This window comes from Sminthopsis crassicaudata, chromosome 4 (assembly GCF_048593235.1).
Source record: "Sminthopsis crassicaudata isolate SCR6 chromosome 4, ASM4859323v1, whole genome shotgun sequence".
Lineage (NCBI taxonomy): Eukaryota > Metazoa > Chordata > Mammalia > Dasyuromorphia > Dasyuridae > Sminthopsis > Sminthopsis crassicaudata.
In genome coordinates, this window is record NC_133620.1 from 403,583,998 (window position 1) to 403,604,187 (window position 20,190).

Below are 20,190 nucleotides of genomic sequence, written 5' to 3' on the forward strand. Positions count from 1 at the left end.
TTCTGCTAGACCCACAGGGAAATAAAATTACAATATGCAATGCAAACAAAAGACAGATAAATAATTGGGAAAATAGTAATTGCTTATGAGTGGCTTTAGCTAATATAATAAAAATGACAATACTACCTAAATTATCTTACTTATTATGCCATACCAATCAAATAATCAAAAAAATTATTTTATAGAATAAGAAAAAAATCATAACAAAATTCATCTGAAGGAGTAATATCAAAGGAATCAATTTAAAATTACCTATTAGATCTATGGAGAGGGGAAGAACTGGTGGGGGGGAGGGGGGAGGAGGTCAGGAGGGCGGGAAGAGACAGTTTCACAGGAAATGAAAAGAATAATTTTGATAAAAGAAAATTTAAAAGTTTTTGTGCAAAACCAATATAGCTAAAATGAGACAAAAAGTGTGAAACTGGGGGTGGGGGGTGGAGAATCTTTGCAATGTTTTTCTGATAAAAGGTCTCATTTCTGAAACATAGAAAACTATCTAATTTATAATAAGAGTCATTTCCCAATTGTCAAAGGATATGAATATGCAATTTCCAGAGGAAGAAATATAAGCTATTAATAATCATTTGAAAAAATGTTCTCTGGGGCAGCTAGGTGGCTCAGTGAATAGAGCACCAGCCCTGAAGTCAGGAGGACCTGAGTTCAAAGCTGATCTCAGACACTTAACACTTTCTACCTGTGTGACCCTGGCCAAATCCTCAGCAAAAGAAAAAAAAAAAAAAAGACTCTCCACTAATAATTAAAGAAATGCAAATTAAAACAATTATTAAGGATCTATTCATTAGACTGGCCAAGATCACAAAAAGGAAAAGGACAAGTGCTGTAGTCGATATGGGAAAATATATGCACTGATGCAGTGTTGGTTGAATTGTGAACTAATTAAACATTTCAGAAAGCAATTTGGAACTGTTACCTAAAAGCTATTAAACTGTACTTATACTTTGACCCAAAGATAACCATGATAAAAGTTCTTTATCTCAAATACATCAAGGAAAATGGAAAAGGACTCATATGTATAAGAATATTTATATCAACTCTTTACAAATAATTGGAAACTGAAGCGATCCCCATCAATTAGGGAATATGAAGGTGACAGAATAGTACTATGCTGCAAGAAATGATAAATGGGGTAATTTCAGAAAAAAACTGGGAAGACTTGTATAAATTAAAGCAAAGTAAGTAATCAGAACCGGAACAACTTATACAATAACAGCAATGCTGTAAAAATAATTAACTTTGAAAGTTTAGTAATTTATCAACACAATGGCTGACCACAATTCTAAAGAACCCATGATGAAACATGTTATCCACCTCCAGAAAGAGAACTAATGGCCTGAAAGTGCATTTTGAAGCTTATTTTTTTTCCTGACTTTTTTTTTTTTTTTTTTTAGGGAATGGGAGGAATGTAGTTAATTTGTAAATGTTCTGCATAACTATACATATCTGTAATAGGATTTTTCTGTCTTCTTACTGGATGGGGGAAAAGGCAAGAGAATTTAGAAGTGAAAAATTAAAATTTATATATAAAAACCACGATAATCAACTCTGAAGGATTTGGTACTCTGATTGACACAATGACCAGCCAAGGTTCTAAAAGACTTACAATGAAACAAGCTATCATCTCCAGAAAGAAAAGTCAACAATGAATTCTGATGCATATTTCTTGATTTTTTCTTTTATTTCTTGTCTTATTAAGTCAAATATTTTCTGTCTGGCCCATTTTACTCTTCAGGATATTCATTTCTTTAATGAGGCTTTCTATCACCTGTTCTAAGATGTCAGCTTTCCTTGTCATTTTTTACTCCCTAGTTTTCCCATTCTTTCTCCAGGTTCTCTCTGTAGCCATAATACCAGTGTTGGGTCAGTTATGAAACCGAGTAGGGTGGGTATAATCTGCCTTAGGCTAATTACAATGGGTTTGGATAAGGCCCTTTCTTTAAGAGGCTCCAGGATTACTCTCTGGTTGAACTCTGCCTGGCGGTTCTCTCTTCATAAGGGCTCTTTCTACTTTATTATATTACATATTATATACCATACAGAAGCTAGGGGTCTGGAGGGATTGGGAGTCAAGGGCTTCTGTTGTGCTAGGTCCCAATTATAGACTTCAGGGACTGTATTTTGTCTTTGGTCTTTCTCTTACATATAGTTAGCACTGTTGCCACAATAAATCTTAACTGGAATGACCAAGATCATTCTCTTTGTTAGACCAGGACTATTTTGGGACTATTGTGACTCTAATGGGGCCAATCTCAGGCTCTATTCTGCTCAGTCCAAGAGCACTACATTGGACCTGGCAGCAGCTCAGGTAGCCAGCCATTGATTGGGAAAATGTTGAGCTCTGATGTTATTATTAAGTATTTACACTGATGCAAGCACTGTGCTAAATCACAGATTTCTAAAGAAAAGTAAAAATATAGTCCCTGCCCTCATAGAGATCACATTGTCATAGAAGGTAACATGCAAACAATTAAGTTCCTACAAGGTATATTTAAATAGGAGGTAATCTCAAAAGAGAAGCACTAGCAATGTGTATGGGGAAAATCAATTAGTTGTTGACATTGCTAATAATTCTATTCCTGTTTCTTATAAAAGTTACAAATTTGATATATAAATTTTAAATAGAAAAATATCCATAATCCTTCCTTTTTAGGATATTAAATATTTCTATTTCCCAGTGAAGTTTGATTTGAATTCACCTTTACTGAATACCATCACTGCTCCAACCATAATGTGACTTTTAGCATTTCAAATGAAATACTTAAATTTTTTAACGTGAAACTTAGCCTGTTTTCTTTTAATGTTATATATATTCAATTACACTTGTCTTCTATTTTTTGCTATACGTAGTAGAAAGTAACAGCTTAGTTTCACAACTCTATCTGTATCTAAACATTACTTTGTTAAATTATGTCATATTCCAATTACTTAAGCTTTTTCTGTTTTTGAAAGAGTGGACAAATCTGGTGATACTGAATGATACCTGATTGTATATAATTAATTTGATTCTTCTTCCTAGCAGCTCTAAGGACTTTTTATTTGTTCAAATCAATTATTAAGTGCTTACTCGGTCTTATGTGTTGTATTCAGTTCTGGGAATACAAAAAAAAAAATAGTTAAAAAAATTCTCAATGAGTTTATATTCAAATGGGGAGAAGAACTATATACATGCAAGATATATATATATATATGATAAATTAGAGGTAATCTCAAAGGGAAAGCTTCAGCATTAGGAGGGACCAGGAAAGGACTGTTTAGGAAGCTAGATTGTAATGGGGACTTGAAGGAAGCCAGGAAAGCTTGGAGGTGAAGATGGGGAGGGAAACACTGTAGACAAGGATAAGAACCCGTGAAAATGAATACAGATGTGTCTTATGGAAGGACAGAAAGGAGACCCATATCACTGGACTGTAAAATACATGGTGGAAAAAATGTAAGAATACTAGAAAATTAGGAGGGGACAAAGTTATGCAGACTTCAAAAGCCAAACAGGTGACACTAGCCAGAGGAAGTGACATATAAGAGAAGTTCTGAAAGGACAATGAACATGACTTGGCAAAAGTTTGGATATAAAAGATCAGAGAGAATAAAGAATTCAAAATAATACTTCAGTGGTAAGCCTGGTTGACTGAAGAATGGTGGTGGTACCCTAGAGAATAATATGGAAGTCAAGATTGAGGGGAAGTGGGAAGGAAGATTAATTTAGTTTTGGACATGATGAATTAATAATATCTATGGGACATTTGACAATGATGTGTCTGGATGAGTTCAATTGTAAATTTCTCCTCAGAGGCCCTCTATGAATTCTTTCTATTTGGAGTGTTCTGGAAGATTTTCTTGAATAATTCCTTAAACTATATTTATTTAACAAATAAATGTATTGCTTGATATATATATATTACTTGAAAATTTATTGAAATACAATGTGCCAGCAATGAAGAACTAGAGAACATTATGAAATGCAAAGTGGATAATTTCGATTATATTAAATTAAAAAGGTTTTGTATAAACAAAACCAATGTAGCCAAGATGAGAAGGAAAGAAGAAAACTGGGGAAAAAATTTTATATCCAAGGATTCTGATAAAGGCCTCATTTATAAAATATATAGAAAACTGACTCAAATTTAAAAGAATACAAGACTTTCCCCAACTGATAAATGGTCAAAGGATACGAACAAACAATTTTTAGATGAATAAATTTCTAGTTATATGAAAAAAATGCTCTAAATCACTACTGATTAGAGAAATGCAAATTAAGATAAATAACTCTGAGGTACTACTATACATCTCAAGATTGGCTAGTATGACAGGAAAAGATAATGATAAATGTTGGAGGGAATGCGGAAAAACTGGTGATTGATGATATATTGATGATAGAAATGTGAAATGATCCAGCCATTCTGGAGAACAATTTGGAACTATGCTCAAAAAGTTTTCAAAGTGTGCATACCCTTTGATCCAGCAGTGTTTCTACTGAGCTTATATCCCAAAGAGATCTTAAAGGAGGGAAAGGGACCCATATGTGCAAAAATATTTGTGGAAGCTCTTTTTTTGTAGTGGCAAGAAACTGGAAACTGAATGAATGTCCATCAGTTGGAGAATGGCTGAATAAATTATAGTATATGAATGTTATGGAATATTATTATTGTGTAAGATGATTTCAGAGAGGCCTGGAGAGACTTGCATGACCTGATGCTAAGTGAAGTGAGTAGAACCAAGAGATTATACATAGCAACAAGATTTTCAATGATCAACTGTGATGGATGTGGCTCTTTTCAACAACGAGATGATTCAGGACAGTTCCAATGGACTTATAATGGAGAAAGCCATTTGCACCCAGAGAGAGGACTGTGGGGACTGAATGTGGACCACAACAAAGAATTTTCACCTTTTTTGTCGTTATATTTGCTTGCTTATTCCCCACGCCCTAATTTTTTTTCCCCTTTTTGATCTGATTTTTCTTGTGCACTATGATAAATGTGAAACTCTGTTTAGAAGAATTACACATGTTTAACATATATTGGATTACTTACTGTCTATGGGAAAGGAAAGGTAGGGAGGGAGAAAGAAAACTAAGAAACATAAAGGTTTTGTAAGAGTGAATCTTGAAAATTATTTTTGCATATATTGTGAAAAATAAAAAAGATATTATATTAAAAAAAAGAAATACAATGGCCGGATTTAGTTTCTTTTTTGCTGTTAAGATTATACTAATAATTCTAAAATTTGTTCTCTCTTGTTCTGCAACTTTATATATTTTCTCTACAACAGTGAAATGAGCTTATTTTCCCAACATACTTGCATTATCTTTTTTTCTTTTTGTTTTTTTTGCTAAGGTGATTGGAGTTAGGTGATTTGCCCAGAGTCACAAAGCTAGGCTGTGTTAAGTGTCTAAGGCCAGATTTGAACTCAGGTTCTCCTGACTTCAGGACTGGTGCCCTAACTACTGTGAATTTGAATGCATTGATATTTTTCTAACTACTGAACATTAAAAAAAAAATAAATCTTATTTTTAAATTTTCATTCAGTGGATGTTTATTATCCAGTTGAGCTTATCTTTTAGGTTTTCTTGAACTAATTTGACTATTCCTTCAATTACTCATTTTTCCTGGTAGTTTTTTCTCCTTTCTTCATTACCCAAATGCCTGCCATCATGCTTCTCCTTCCCACTTCTTCCTTTTTTCATTCCATGTTTTCTCATTTAAAAACACCCCCCCACCCACACTTTTTAGTCTTTTCCATTCATTCTGTTTTATTTATTCTATTTCTTTTGAATTAGACATAGCTTGCTAAAGCTGTATTCTACTCAACATCCTACCCAACATCCAAATCCATCTCACCAATTTTTAATGGATATGAGTAAGGACAAATTTATCTCAGTTATTAGTTATCTTGGTTATGTGTATACTTTGTGCATTTGCATATAAGTACCTGAGACCATAGTTTTTACTGTGGAGCATCATAATAAATGATGTAAATACTGGATTTGGAATCAAAAGTCCTGGTTCCAATAGCTGCCTTGCCATCTATATGAGTCTGAGCAAATCACACAGGGTCACACAGAAAGTAAATGTCTGAGGGAAATTTGACAAATTGTATTGTCACCTATCCATGGGTTATAAGTCAGGAAGGGTAGCAGAGACAATTCATATTTATATAATTCCAAAACCTCACCAACTACTAGTTTCAACCTTTTTCCTTATCAAAACTTTTTGTAAAAATTAATAAGCGGCAAAATAAAGATCAACTTCAGATCTTCTCCTTTTTCCTAAGGCTGGGGTTAAGTGACTTGCCCAGGGTCACACAGCTAGGAAGTGTTAAGTGTCTGAGACCACATTTGAACTCGGGTCCTCCTGAATTCAAGGCTGGTGCTCTATCTACTGTGCCACCTAGCTGCCCCTCTTCTCCTTTTTCCTAAAGTCTACTTGACTTTAAATCATGTGAATTTGGAATCACAGTAATAATGAATAATAATAGCAGTAACAACTAACATTTATAGATTTTTCTTATGTGTTAGGCACTATGTTAAGTGCTTTACAAATATTACCTTATTTGATATAAGTGAGGTAATTGAGGCATACATAAAGTACTTTGACTCCTGAAACATTTTTAAAATATATTAATGAAAGGGACACAGCATGCATATTTCTATATTAAATATTAACTGGATTTAGTTTTGAATGTGTCTCAATAAAGTATTTTCCCCCTCCACAACTCCAGGTTTAGAACTTTACCATGTATCTTTTTGAAACTACAATATGAAAAACATCACACAAGTTCCATTGATAGGAACATTAAGAAAGTTAGAGATTTCAGATATAAACACCTTTAGTTAGTTGAAATATTACTTGAATAGTCATTCAAATATGTGTGTGTACATGTCAATATAAACTTGAATGATAGAGGAAATTTCTAATGAAAATGGTAAAATCCTGCATTTGGTTAAAATAGTTTTACAAAAACTGGATCTACCATTTGGCAGTTCTTACGTCTCCCATTATTTTACCTTTCCTGGAATGAAGCAACAGAGATTGGAATCCACATACTTCATGAAAGTCATATTCAACAAGGAGAGCCTTGTTTCTACAGCAGCAAGGATGTCCGCATGACGAGCTAATGAATGATTTCTCCTTTCTGACTCTCTCCTATAACAGAAAAGGCAACCATCAATACCACTAGAGACTAAAATTTCAAGCAGCCTAAGTGTCTCAATGAAACAACCTTCCTATTATTTAAAGAATAATGAATTAAACTCTGAGATACCACCTCACACTTCTCAGATTGGTTAACATGATAAGAAAAGATAATGATAAATGTTGGAGGGGATATGGAAGAACTGGGACACTAATGCATTATTGGTGAAATTGTGATTTTATTGTGGAAAGCAGTTTGGAATTATGCCCAAAAGATTATAAAATGTGTATATCCTTTGATCCAGCAGTCTGGGTCTGTCATTATAGGTCTGTAGCCCAAAGAGACCATAGAAGAAGGAAAGGGACTTACATATACAAAAATGTTTATATCATTTCTTTTTGTGGTGGCAAGGAATTGGAAATTGGATGGGTGCTATCAACTGAAGAATAACTAAATAAGTTATGGCATATGAATGTAATACAATATAATAAATGATAAGCAAGCTGATTTCAGAAAAATCTGGAAAGACTTGCATGAATTGATGCTGAGGAACTAGGAGAACATTGTACACAGTAACAGCAAGATTATGTGATGAACAATTTTAACAGATTTAGTTCTTCTCAGCAATGTGGTGATCCAAGATAATTTCAATAGACTTGGAATGGAAAATGCCATCTGCATCCAGAGGGATAAGTATGGAGAATAAATATGGATTGAAGCATACTATTTTCACCATTTTTTGCTTTTTCTTTCTCATGGTTTTTTCCCTTCTGATTTTTCTTTCACAACATGACAAATGTAGAAATATATTTAAAATTACTGCAGATACATAATCTATATCAGATTGCTTTTCTTGGGAAGGGAGAAGAAAAAATTTGTAATTCAAAATCTTATAACTTTAAAACTTATAATTCACAAAAGTGAATGTTGAAAACTATCTTTACAGATAATTGGAAAAATAAATTACTATTGGGTTTTAGTAAAGAAAAAAAAGAATAATGGTTCAAATTATGATTAGGTCATAGCTAATGTATTACTGTAAACAAATGGTTAGTGTGGACGGGCAGAGTGGCCTAGCAGAGAGATAGACTCAGAGTTAGGACTAAATTAAAATCCTAACTGACATATATGGGCTGTGTGCCACTGGACAAACTACCAAGTATCTCACTGGCCCTATCATTACACAAACTATAAACTATAGAACAATTGCAGATCTCTTTTAGTAGAGGGAGTTTCCTCACCAGAGTGTTCATACTTATCAATTAAGGTCCCTACTAAAAAAATGTTTCACTATATATCCAGATTAATAGGACTGATTGGATGAAGTATTTCTCAAAATTGTCACATGATCCCTGTTTCCAAAACTGGGACCTTGGGGAGGTTATTTGATCTCTGGAAGAATGAACTTTGAAAGTGGGATACAGGAAGTTGCAGGAAGTGACATGACCTGTGGGAGGGAATCAGCATTGGTGACCACTGGTCAAGGATGGTTATGTCCTTTTAGTCTATCCAATGAGAAAACTTGAGTCTTCTGTTTTTAAACCCTGGACAAGCTGGAAGCTGGCCAGATTCCAGGAACACATGGTGAGAGTTGGGGTGGTTCCTGGTGTGTCTGGGCCTCTTCCCTGCAGGGATTAAATAAACGCTTTCTCTTTGTATCTGGTGATGTCTCTGATTGGTTAATTGGGAAGTTAACTATCCCACACGTTTATGGGGGCTTGTCCAGGATCTGGCTTCCCAGAGAGGTGGCTTGGGTCCCTGATTCAAATTCATTATTTGAAATATGATAGCAAAAGCAGTTTTATATTATCGGTAATTTAAAGTTGTATTTGATTGGATTTTAAGTTAAGATATAGGTTATTAAAATAAAATGCCAATAACTTACCTTGGGGAGGAGGTCGTGTTTGTATCTCCCTACTTAGATGGTATGTTGCTTTCTAGAAGTATTGGCTAATTTGTAAACTGAGTTATGCCTTAAAAAATTTGTCAGCTCTGTTGGGTATATGTATACGTTTTATGAAATTTAGTTCTAAGTTATTCGCAAATCTTGAAGTTTGAGGGAAAAAAGTGATTTAAAGACAAGGGACAAGAAAGATTATTTGCAAAAGCAATTAATAGTTTAAATGAAGCATCTACTATTGGTCTGGGATGTTTAAGTATGTTGGAGAAGTTTTGAGCAAGTAGGTATTGTGAGGAGAGAGACAGAGATGGGATGGGAAGAGATGGTGTGAGAGGAGGTTCTGGTGTTCCCAGAAATGGGGAACAAAAAGGCACAAACCCCTAGTGAATTTGCCATTGGAAAGGAGATACTCCATGAGATTGGAGCCTATCTGTCTTTAGCTCCAAACATTAATTGTTCTATTGTTTAAAGGAATAGCTTACATGGTGTTAGTAACTGCATGTTTTTCTTTTCAAGAAGTTTGTTTTTTCTAAGAAGTTTGTTAGAACTGTGAGTTTTCTGAAAGCAAATTATTTCTACTAAGATATCCCATCTGTTGTCAGCAAATTATTTAATATTTAAGTGCATAATAGTCTCCTTGTTTAAGGAATATGATGATTAAAAAAAAAAAAAAAACCAAACAAACCTCGAGCCGAATTTTAATCTGATCTGATAATTTGATAGGGTTATTTCCAAAAGTTTCAATTTTTTTTTTTTTTTAGAATGAAGATATTAATGTTAAATATAAAATTTCTTTTATGGGAAAACAGGATGTACAATATGCAATTTAGAATCTTTCTCTGTATTGAGTATTTTATTTTATTTTATTTTTTATTTTTTATTTTTTTTGCATTTTTTTTTATTATATATATATATATATATATATTTTATAATATTATCCCTTGTATTCATTTTTCCAATTTACCCCCCCTCCCTCTATTCCCTCCCCCCGACGACAGGCAATACCATACATTTTACATGTGTTACAATATAGTCTAGGTACAATACATGTGTGCGAATATCACTTTCTTGTTGCACAATAAACATTAGAATCCGAAGGTACATGCAACCTGGGCAGACAGATATTAGTGCTAACAATTTTCATTCCCCTCCCAGTGTTCCTTCTCTGGGTATAGTTATTTCTGTCCATCATTGATCAACTGGAAGTGAGTTGGATCTTCTTTATGTTGAAGATTTCCACTTCCATCAGAATACATCCTCATACAGTATTGTTGTTGAAGTGTACAGTGATCTTCTGGTTCTGCTCATTTCACTCAGCATCAGTTGATTTAAGTCTCTCCAGGCCTCTCTATATTCCTCCTGCTGGTCATTTCTTACCGAGCAATAATATTCCATAACCTTCATATACCACTGTATTGAGTATTTTAAAAGCAAAATGATTTGTGTAATGTTGAACCTAGAACCATCTACTTAGATATGAAAGATAAGCTATATAAGCTGTGAACTTTCTAGGATGAAACTCTTACTTTAATCCTTGAGAGTTAGATTCACAATGATGGACAGAAACAGCTACACCCAGAGAAAGAACACTAGGAAAGGAGTGTAAAATGTTTGCACTATTGTCTTTATACCCAGATTACTTATACCTTCGGAATCCAATTCTTACCGTGCAACAAGAAATTTGATTTTACACACATATATTGTATCTAGGTTATACTGTAACACATTTAATATATATGGGATTGCCTGTCATCTAGGGGAGGGGGTGGAGGGAGGAAGGGGAAAATTTGGAAAAGTGAATACAAGGGATAATGTTATAAAAAAAAATTACATGTTCTATCTATTGCACCTACTCCTTTAAGGAAACAAAAGCAAGAATTTTGAGAAAAACATTTTTTGGTATCTATCCTAGAAAAGCTGTTTGGATGAGAGGCATCTTTGATAGCCTCATCTGTCCCCCCAGCCTCCTTCCGGGTGGGTTTCCTGGTTACTGTCCTTAGTAACCTCTTCATTAACTCTATTTTTGTTTATTCTTTCTCTTTTGCTCATATTTAGTCCTTGCATTTTAATATACATGTGAGACTTGCTTCTTCCAGACTCTGAGCCATGAAATTCCAACTACTTGGTCATCCTGAAAATCACTGACACCTGATTCTGACATTCAGGAGCAGATGCTGTTGCTATGAGTGCCCCCACCTACAACTCACTCATCTCGCCTTTTCAGTCCAGACCCCACTGGGTAGGGCCAGCTAAACACCCCTGGTCAACCTGAAGCAGCTCCTTTGTCCTTTTGTCCCAAATGAGTCTGGGTCTGGACTGCTTGAGGTGGGATTATTATAAACATAGGGGGATATAGAAGGCCATTACCTAATACCTTTTTAATAAGTCAATTATGATGCATTTAATTAAGATGCTAACCCTGACTAGGATAAGATTTAAATTTCTGTTTACCACCATTTCATACAGAAATGGGAATGAAGCAAACAGTTTCCAAAGCAAGAATGCCCAAAGATTATATAAAAAAATTTAGCAGGCATATCTATCAAGAAAAGTAATACTGTAGTCAGGGTAGTGCTAGTTTAGAGTTTATTTTCAGAACATTATAGAAGAGAATGGAAAATTATTAGTAGTACTGTTTCATAAAATGGCAAAAAGCAGAGTGGGAAAAAAAGCCTATGAAAAGCATGGAGTGAGACTCAAGTAGGCCAAATCATCATAAGTACATTTATAGATAAAACCAAAAAGAGGACAACAAATATATTAAAAATAGGACATAAGCCACCATTTTTACAACAACCTCTTCTCATGGAACTGTATTTTCACTTAATTATCACAAAGTCTGGTGTGTTAACAATTAAGGAGAAATAGCACTTAAGATGAAGTCAGGAAAAGTAAATCAACCATACCAAATATACACAAAAGAAACTGATGTGGAAGTGACAATTTTGAAAATACTGAGGGACTGATTTTCAAGCTAACTCTCAAGGGGGAAGGTATCAAATGAATGGGAAGATAATCATGAAGAACATTATTATGAACAAAAAAGGGCGATAAAGAAAACACCAGTAATTACCAATCCATATGCCTACTTTCTCCTCCCTATAAAACCTTTATGAGTTAAGCACATATCAGAGATAGCCTTAATGAAAATGAGACAGGACATAGGATAATAAGATCATAGATATGAGTTGGAATGAGTCTTGGAGATCATATAATTGAACCCCCTCATTTTACAGAGGAGGAAACAGGTCCACAGACTTTAAGTGACTTACTCAAAGTTACATAAGTAATAAATAGCAGAGCTGGGACTTGAAATTAGCTCATCTAACTCTGAGGGTTTTTTCCATTTACATTGTACTGTTTCACTAATGAAGATGACTTTCTACAGGAGAAGGCAACTTTAAAGATCCAATGACTGAGGGGTACAGAAAGTACCTTTATTCAGCAAAGCAAAAAGCCATGGACATGTTAAGATCATAGAAGACTCCATGATAGGCACAATCTTAAGAGATCATTTGTTCAATGAGTATATAATTTCCAAAGCAAGAATGCCCAAAGATTATATAAAAAAATTTAGCAGGCATATCTATCAAGAAAAGTAATACTGTAGTCAGGGTAGTGCTAGTTTAGAGTTTATTTTCAGAACATTATAGAAGAGAATGGAAAATTATTAGTAGTACTGTTTCATAAAATGACAAATCTAACAATGCTCAGATTAAAAACAAAATTAATTAGGATCGTCTATCATCCATACTATGCATAGGAAATGTAGCCTACAGAATTAATCCATCAGTACATTAATGTTTTGGAGGTACAGTAAAGTGACACTGAGCTGGGCCCAGAATTGAGCAGGAAGACAAAAGCAGGCTAGACTGTATTTGGGAAACTACAGTACTTTCAACAACATCAAAGTACTCTGATACAAAAACCCAATTTTTAAAAAACTATAAACTATTAAAGAAATAATCAAATACAAGAAAAATGGTAAAATCTTACTGCTAAATATTAAGACCTTTAGTATTTAACAAGACAGAAATGAATAAAAAGAGAAGTAAATAATTTTTCAGCTTTTTGTTTTGTTTTGCTGAGGCAACTGGGGTTAAGTGACTTGCTCAGGGTCACACAGCCAATGAAGTGTCAAGTATCTGAGACCAAATTTGAACTCAGGTCCTCCTGACTTCGGGGCTGGTACTCTATCCATTACACCAACTAGCTGCCCCTATTTTTCAGCTTTTAAAAACATCAATATATTCCTATAGGTTCTTCACTATTGTAAATGATAGAATAGCAAACTCACAAATCTAAGAGCAATGGAGAACATAAGTAGGCTGCAGCACAGTGTCAAGAACCATTTTCATGCAAAAAGTGATAAAAAGAACATTAAGAAAATTTATGGTTGGTAAAGATGGTGGCATGATTGATGATGCTCAAGAAATTGTAATGTCTAGAAGAACTTCAGCTTACTGAATGGCTCTTCTTTGGAGATAATGGAAAAATATCAACAAGAATTGTTCACAAGATGAGGGCAAAGACAGTTTGCAATGTATGTTAGCATAGGGAATAGCATATGGATGAGATCAGTCATTGAAAATTTTATTACTAACGTCTTCTTTCTCAGAGATGGGTCTACTTAAATTATAGTAATCTATCTGTGGTGGTTTTGGTCATTTATAGCCTATAATATATAGTCTGTTAGGATTATGACTATGAGTTATGCAATGTCGATTTCAGAGAATTAATCATTAAGAACCACCCAAGGGACAATGGAGACATATATAATAGTTCTAACTAATTTGCTACTCTTTACCATCAAAGAATTGCAAGGAAGAAGCAGCTTAAAGGCATAAAGATTGACTTTTCTTAGTCCTCATTTTTGATAGGAAGTTCCTTTTTTATGTTTTGAGATAGTGAGGTGGCATAGTGAGGAGAAGCATTGACCCACAGTCCAGAAATTTAAAGTTTCAACCCATCTTCAACCTCAATCTTGGTTAAGTCACTTAACATCTGCCTCAGTTTTCTCAAAGGCAACATGGGGTTAATAATACTTACCTCATAGGGTTGTTGTAAAGTCAACTGAGATAATATCTGTAAAAGTGCTTCATGCGGTGGTTAGCTCACAGCACTATATAAATCCATGTTCCTTTCTATCACACCACTCTTTTATCAGTATCCTCGGTTGAAGCATTGTCTATGTACCATTCCCTATGTGTAAGTACATCTCACTTAGATCCTAGGGATCTGTGCTCTTCTTTCTCCATGAACTGTTCTCTCTTAGCAATATTGACAAATATATACTGATTTATCATTTTTGTAATGGCTTCCAAATATCTTGCTCCCAAACTCCAGCCTCATATCACTAAATAATGGACATCTTTAAAAGTACATTAAGTGGTATCCTTGTCCCTAGTCTCCAACTATCCTATCCTCCACACAGCTGTTGAAGTAGCATTTTTTTAAATTTATTTTTATTTTTATTTTTAATTTTTATTCATTTTTCCAAATTATCCCCTCCCTCCCTCCACTCCCTCCCCCCGATGGCAGGTAATCCCATACATTTTACATGTGTTACAATATAACCTAGATACAATATATGTGTGTAAATACCTTTTTCTTGTTGCACATTAATTATTAGCTTCCGAAGGTATAAGTAACCTAGGTAGATAGACAGTAGTGCTAACAATTTACATTCGCTTCCCAGTGTTCCTTCTCTGGGTATAGTTATTTCTGTCCATCATTGATCAACTGGAAGTGAGTTGGATCTTCTTTATGTTGAAGATTTCCATGAAGTAGCATTTTTAAAGCAAGACTTGACCATCTTACTACTCTGAACAAGAAGCTCCAGTGGTTCCCTTCTCTCTCTAGGATAGAATCTAAGTTCAGTGCTTAAAGTCTTCCACAATCTGATAAATACATCATATTGTTCCCTATTACATATTCTATGTTTAGCCAAATATGCTTGTTTGCTTTTCCCTGTATACACATCTGCACCTTTGCAAAGGTTTTTTCCTGTGTATGTCATGTACTATCTTCTCACTTCTAATTCTCGGAATCCCTAGCTTCCTTTAAGGCTAAGCTCCAACCGCTACTTTCTATATTCAGCCATTCTTGATCTTTTCCCTGCCCTGTAGTTAGTTTTCCTCCCTATCTTCCTAAATGTACTCTGTATTAATTTTATTTATTGCATGAATATTTTCTCCTAAGTAGAACATGACTTCTTAAGGGCAAAAAATGATGTGTTTTTAATCACTGTCTCTAGTGCTTAGTATAAAGTATTGCACTCTGCAGGTGCTTAATAAATACTATATACAGTAAAGGATATAATCATAGAGACATGACTGAAAAAGGAAGAATAGGCAATTACCAATGGATAAGTAAAATTCTCCATTTGTATTCATGAAATATCAAAAGAAGAGGTAGCAAATTTGTAAACCCTTGTAGAATATTTAGAAGAAAATATAAACAAGAATCATATAGAACTAGAAGTCATGAATAGGTCTTGCTAGGTGCTGGTGAAAATTGTGCCAAAGTCAAAGAGATCACAGATCAAAGAAATTTATTAGAATATATCTGTACTTCATATTTCCTAGTGATATTAATCTCTTTTGTGTTTTGTCTTCTAATCTTGGTTATTATGTTTTCTTTCTCCTTTTAAAAAATTACTTTTGTCAATGATTTATAAATGTTATCAATCTTTTTGAAAGTTGAGCTCAACTGCATCATTTCAATTTTTTCATACACTATTTCTGCCTTTTTTCTACTTTCCTTTTGGACTATTTTCTTTTTTGTCATTTATGCATCTGTTAACAGTTTTCTTAAAAAAATTCAGAATAGATGATTTCTTTGTTAGTCTTTTCATTAGATAAGTCATATTTTTACAAGAGGAAGAACACTGGTAAGCTGGACAATGTTCAGAGGAAGGCAATAAAGATGTTTGTAGGATTGAAGTTCATGGCATAGGAGATCAGTTTAAGGGAAATGATTGAGATGTTTATCCCAAAGAAGAGTAGATTTATGGAAGAATACAATAGATATCTTCAAGTAAATAAAGGCTATCATGTGAGAAATAGTTTCTGCTAACTAGGCAGAAAAAAAGTGCAATGGGTGGAAGTTCAAAGATGAATATCTCAGTTTGATATGAGCTACTCCAAGAGGTAGTAGATCTTATGTTACCAGAAGTTGCATAGCATACCCAACCTACTGATTTAAATCTAGTTAATCTGTATGTTCATGTTTAAGGTGTTTAGCGTAAGTAGCAAATGGATTGGGTTTTTTTTAATCTAAGACACAACATTTTTTTGGGAGGCAATCAGTATTTAGTGACTTGCCCAGAGTCATACAGCTAACAGGTGTTTGAGAATGGATTTGAACTCAGGTCCTCCTAAAGCTGATGAATTATCCATACACATCATCTAGCTGTCCCTATGACACAACCTTTAAAATATAAATAAGGTCATTCGAAATTAATATCTGAAATGAAATCAATTTTGTCTTGGTGAATTTTTTCCTTTTATCTATTTTTTTCTCAATGTCAAAGAGGAATTTGACCTTTTTTATTGTAACTATTTTTAATATTAAAGTTAACTAACTTTAACAAAACTCTAGTCATTTAGAATACTCTGGATGCTTTATAATTCTTTGATGCTTTACTTCTTTTTTTGACTAAAGGTTTTGTTTTGGGGATTACCAAGACCACACACACCGCCTCCCCCCACCCCCCACAAAGTATAATTCTTTATTTGCTGTTTCTAAATAGCTATGTGATGAAGTGCAAAGTGTACTAGACTTAGAACCAAGACCTAGGTTCAAATGAGATAACGTGTAAAGTACTTTGCAAACCTTAAAGCATCATATATCAATATTTGCTGTTATTGTTTGTCAATTACAAATTTTACTCACAAATATGGATGTCTTAATTCTATTTTTTGCTAATTTGAATACTAAATTATTTCTATTTCACTTATAAAGACATATATGCATTATATATAGAGATTTTTAACTATAGGTAATAATATTAACATATGCTATTATTTTTAATATCACTAAATTATTTTATATTAGTGACAAAATATTAAGTAGTTTTTCATTTTGGAGTTTTACTGATCAACTAATTGAGGAGAGTTTTTGAATGTTATTCTCTTATCTTCAAGATCACATGCTTAAATTTGTTATGCCTTTAAGACTTCTATAGGATGATATTTCAATTAGTGGTTTTGACAGGTAATATTCTTTTTTCCCCCTCAATACTTGAGTTTTCTTTATCCTTATGACACTAAGTTTTAACAATTATATTCCCAAGAATTTTGCATTTTGGACCTTTTCACATTATTGTAGTCTTATGAATTGTTTCTAATCATAGCATCTTTTCTATTCTTGTCTGATTTGATAAGTTTTCTCCAATTCTTTTTCTTGAAAAAAAGGAATTCATAGTGATTTAAGGTCTAATCTTCTTGTTTTGTCTTTCAGGTCTTATTTTGGACTGTTTGTCCATTAATTATTCTTAATCTGTTACATTCTGGATTTTTCTTCTATTTTAGTTTTCTACTAATTTTTTGCTTAAATATATTTATTCTGCTTTTTTGTTGCTTTTATTCATATTCTTATTTCTTCCAGGTTACTTTGTATATTTTATAATTATTCTTTTATTACTTGCTATGCACCTTTGATTGAATTAGTCTTTGTAAATTTTTATCATCTATGTGTAGGGCTTTAAGATTTTACAAAATACTCTTCACAAATGCCCTTCCCTTTTTACCTTCAACTGAATCTTGTAAGGTATTAAAGATGGGTATAATTATATCAATGAACCTATTATTAAATATATTTCTTCCATTCCATTCACATTACCTACAATGCTTTTATTGATGTTTCAGTCTATATCGCTGTAGATATTTTATCCCTTGACATTTTATCTTCCTAGAATTTTCCTTTCATTCTATTTTCTCTCTTGCTACCTTTTCTAATTTATGAAAAAAAGTTTTGAATGAGGGAAATGAAAGATCTAAGTTCCTCATAACTTAAGAATCAATGGTCACTACTGTAGTAGAAAGGGACACCAGGAGGAAAAAGGACCCACATGTTCAAAAATGTTTGTAGCTGCTCTTCCTGCATTGGCAAGGAACTGGGAAATGATGAGCCCTTCAATTGAGAAATATTATTGTTCTATAAAAAATGATGAGGCTGGTTTCAGAAAAAGTTGGAAAAACTTACATGAAGTGATGCTGAATGAAGTGAACAGAATCAGGAGAACATTCTACATAGTAACAAGATTATAAGATGATCAATTATGATACAGACTTGGCTCTTCTCAACAATATACTGATCCAAGACAATTCCAATAATTTTCAGATGGAAAATATCATACGCATCCAGAGAAAAGAGCTATGAAGCTTGACTATGGATTGAAGCATACTATTTTCACCTTTTTTTTGGTGTGCTTTTTTTTCTTGTGGTTTTTCCCTTTTGTTCTGATTTTCCTTGCACAAGACTAATATGGAAATATGTTTAAAATGACTGTACATATATAACCTATTATCAGATTTGTCTGCTATGTTGGGGAGGAGAAAGGGGAGAGAGGGAGAAAAAAATCTTATGCTGAAAGCTATCTTTACATGTAATTGGAATAGATATCACTGAATTTTAAAAACTTATACAAAAAAAAAAAAGAAAAGAAAAAAGATATCAAGATACTATGTTGTCTGTAATCTCCTGATCTTTCCTTTGAAATGGGGAATTATAGCAGTTCCTGAAAGAGGGTATGATTTTTTTTGTTGTTTTTGGTTATTTATTTTGGTCTCCCTCTTGCTATTTTCTCTTGCTTTTTTTCCCCACTGGTCCCTCCTCTCTTCTTTTAAACTTAGTGACAGTAGTATTGCAGACTGTTCTTATTACCATTCATACTGGTTATTAGAAACCAATACATTTCTATCTAATTTTTGTTTTTCTGCCTCATCAGCTTTAACAACCTCTCATAATATATTCAAGTAACTGAAATCTATAAAATATCTATAAAAAAACAAATTTATTTGATCTTCCCCTTATCTAGTCAGAAGAGTTAACAATTAAGTGACAAACAATATAAAGGAAAAAAAAAGACGAACAATCTAAAAATGGATAAACAGCTCTTAAATAAGAAAGTAGTACTTGTATAATTTATAAGGTATTTAAAACAGAAAGATAAAAAGGTTTGTTTGTTTGCTTTCTAGCCTATGAGGACTAAAATAATATATGTGTATGGAAAAACATATACAAACCAATTTTTAGTTGCCGTTTTACTATTTAATAAATTCTTAATGACAAAGGACCAAATATCCTGACTTAGGAGAAAAATAAAAGATAAAGCTAAATAACTAAAGCTTGTCTTTAATCATGCTGGACTGTGATTATCTGTTAAAAATCTATTGAAAAAGAAGGCCATTTAAAAACTCTGATCAACACAATGATGATTCTCCAAGACTCATGTCCACTTTACTTAGCACCTACTGAAAGAGAAGTAGGTAATGCAATCTGATATAGATATTTTTTGGACATGTCCAACATGGGAATTATTTTTGCTTGACTAAGGATATTTGGCATAAAAGTTTTTTTTTCCTACTTAACATAGGAAGGAAGAGAAAAATTGTTAATTGAAAAAAGATTAAATTTAATTAAAAAAAGAATAATGTCAAGCAATACCAGAAATTGCTAGTGTAAAACTTTTGGAGATCACTCCTTAAACATCTGGACCTTTGCAAAGGCCTAAATTTTTTTTTTACAAAGTCTTTGCTCTACTCTCTACATACCTTGGAAGTTGTGCTTTAACTTGTTTTTGACACAGGTTGTGATATCTTTCCACTTTCAGAAATCCCTGATTCAACATTCTCTGGCAGACTAAGTCCATTCGCTTGCAAACCTATAGGATAGAGAGGGAACAAAGCAAAAACACATGTTATTAGTTCAAATTCAATACTGGCCAAAAAGTCTCTTGCATTTTTCTAGTCTCCCTTTTACCACTTACACAAGTTTACTAGTCTGGCTCTTTATCAATATATGTAAGCAAATCCTCGACCATATATTCTTTTCATAATATTCTAAATATACTTCCGGTTTGTTTGTAAGTAATTGTTGAGATGAAATTAGTTTTCATATTTCAGTTTGACTTGCCA

The 20,190-nt window shown here is 33.3% G+C and overlaps 1 protein-coding gene across 2 annotated transcripts in view; it reads right to left on the minus strand.

Moving 5' to 3' along the window:
• The window catches only part of FBXO28 (F-box protein 28), a 54,318-nt gene that overhangs the window by 22,214 nt on the left and 11,914 nt on the right, over positions 1 to 20,190 (minus strand). For both annotated transcript variants that reach the window (XM_074262640.1, XM_074262641.1), the window contains exons 2-3: positions 19,828 to 19,937; positions 7,022 to 7,160 (exon numbers count right to left, since the gene is read on the minus strand). In XM_074262640.1, the coding sequence (XP_074118741.1) occupies positions 7,022 to 7,160; positions 19,828 to 19,937 (249 nt within the window). The remainder of the gene's footprint in view (positions 1 to 7,021; positions 7,161 to 19,827; positions 19,938 to 20,190) is intronic.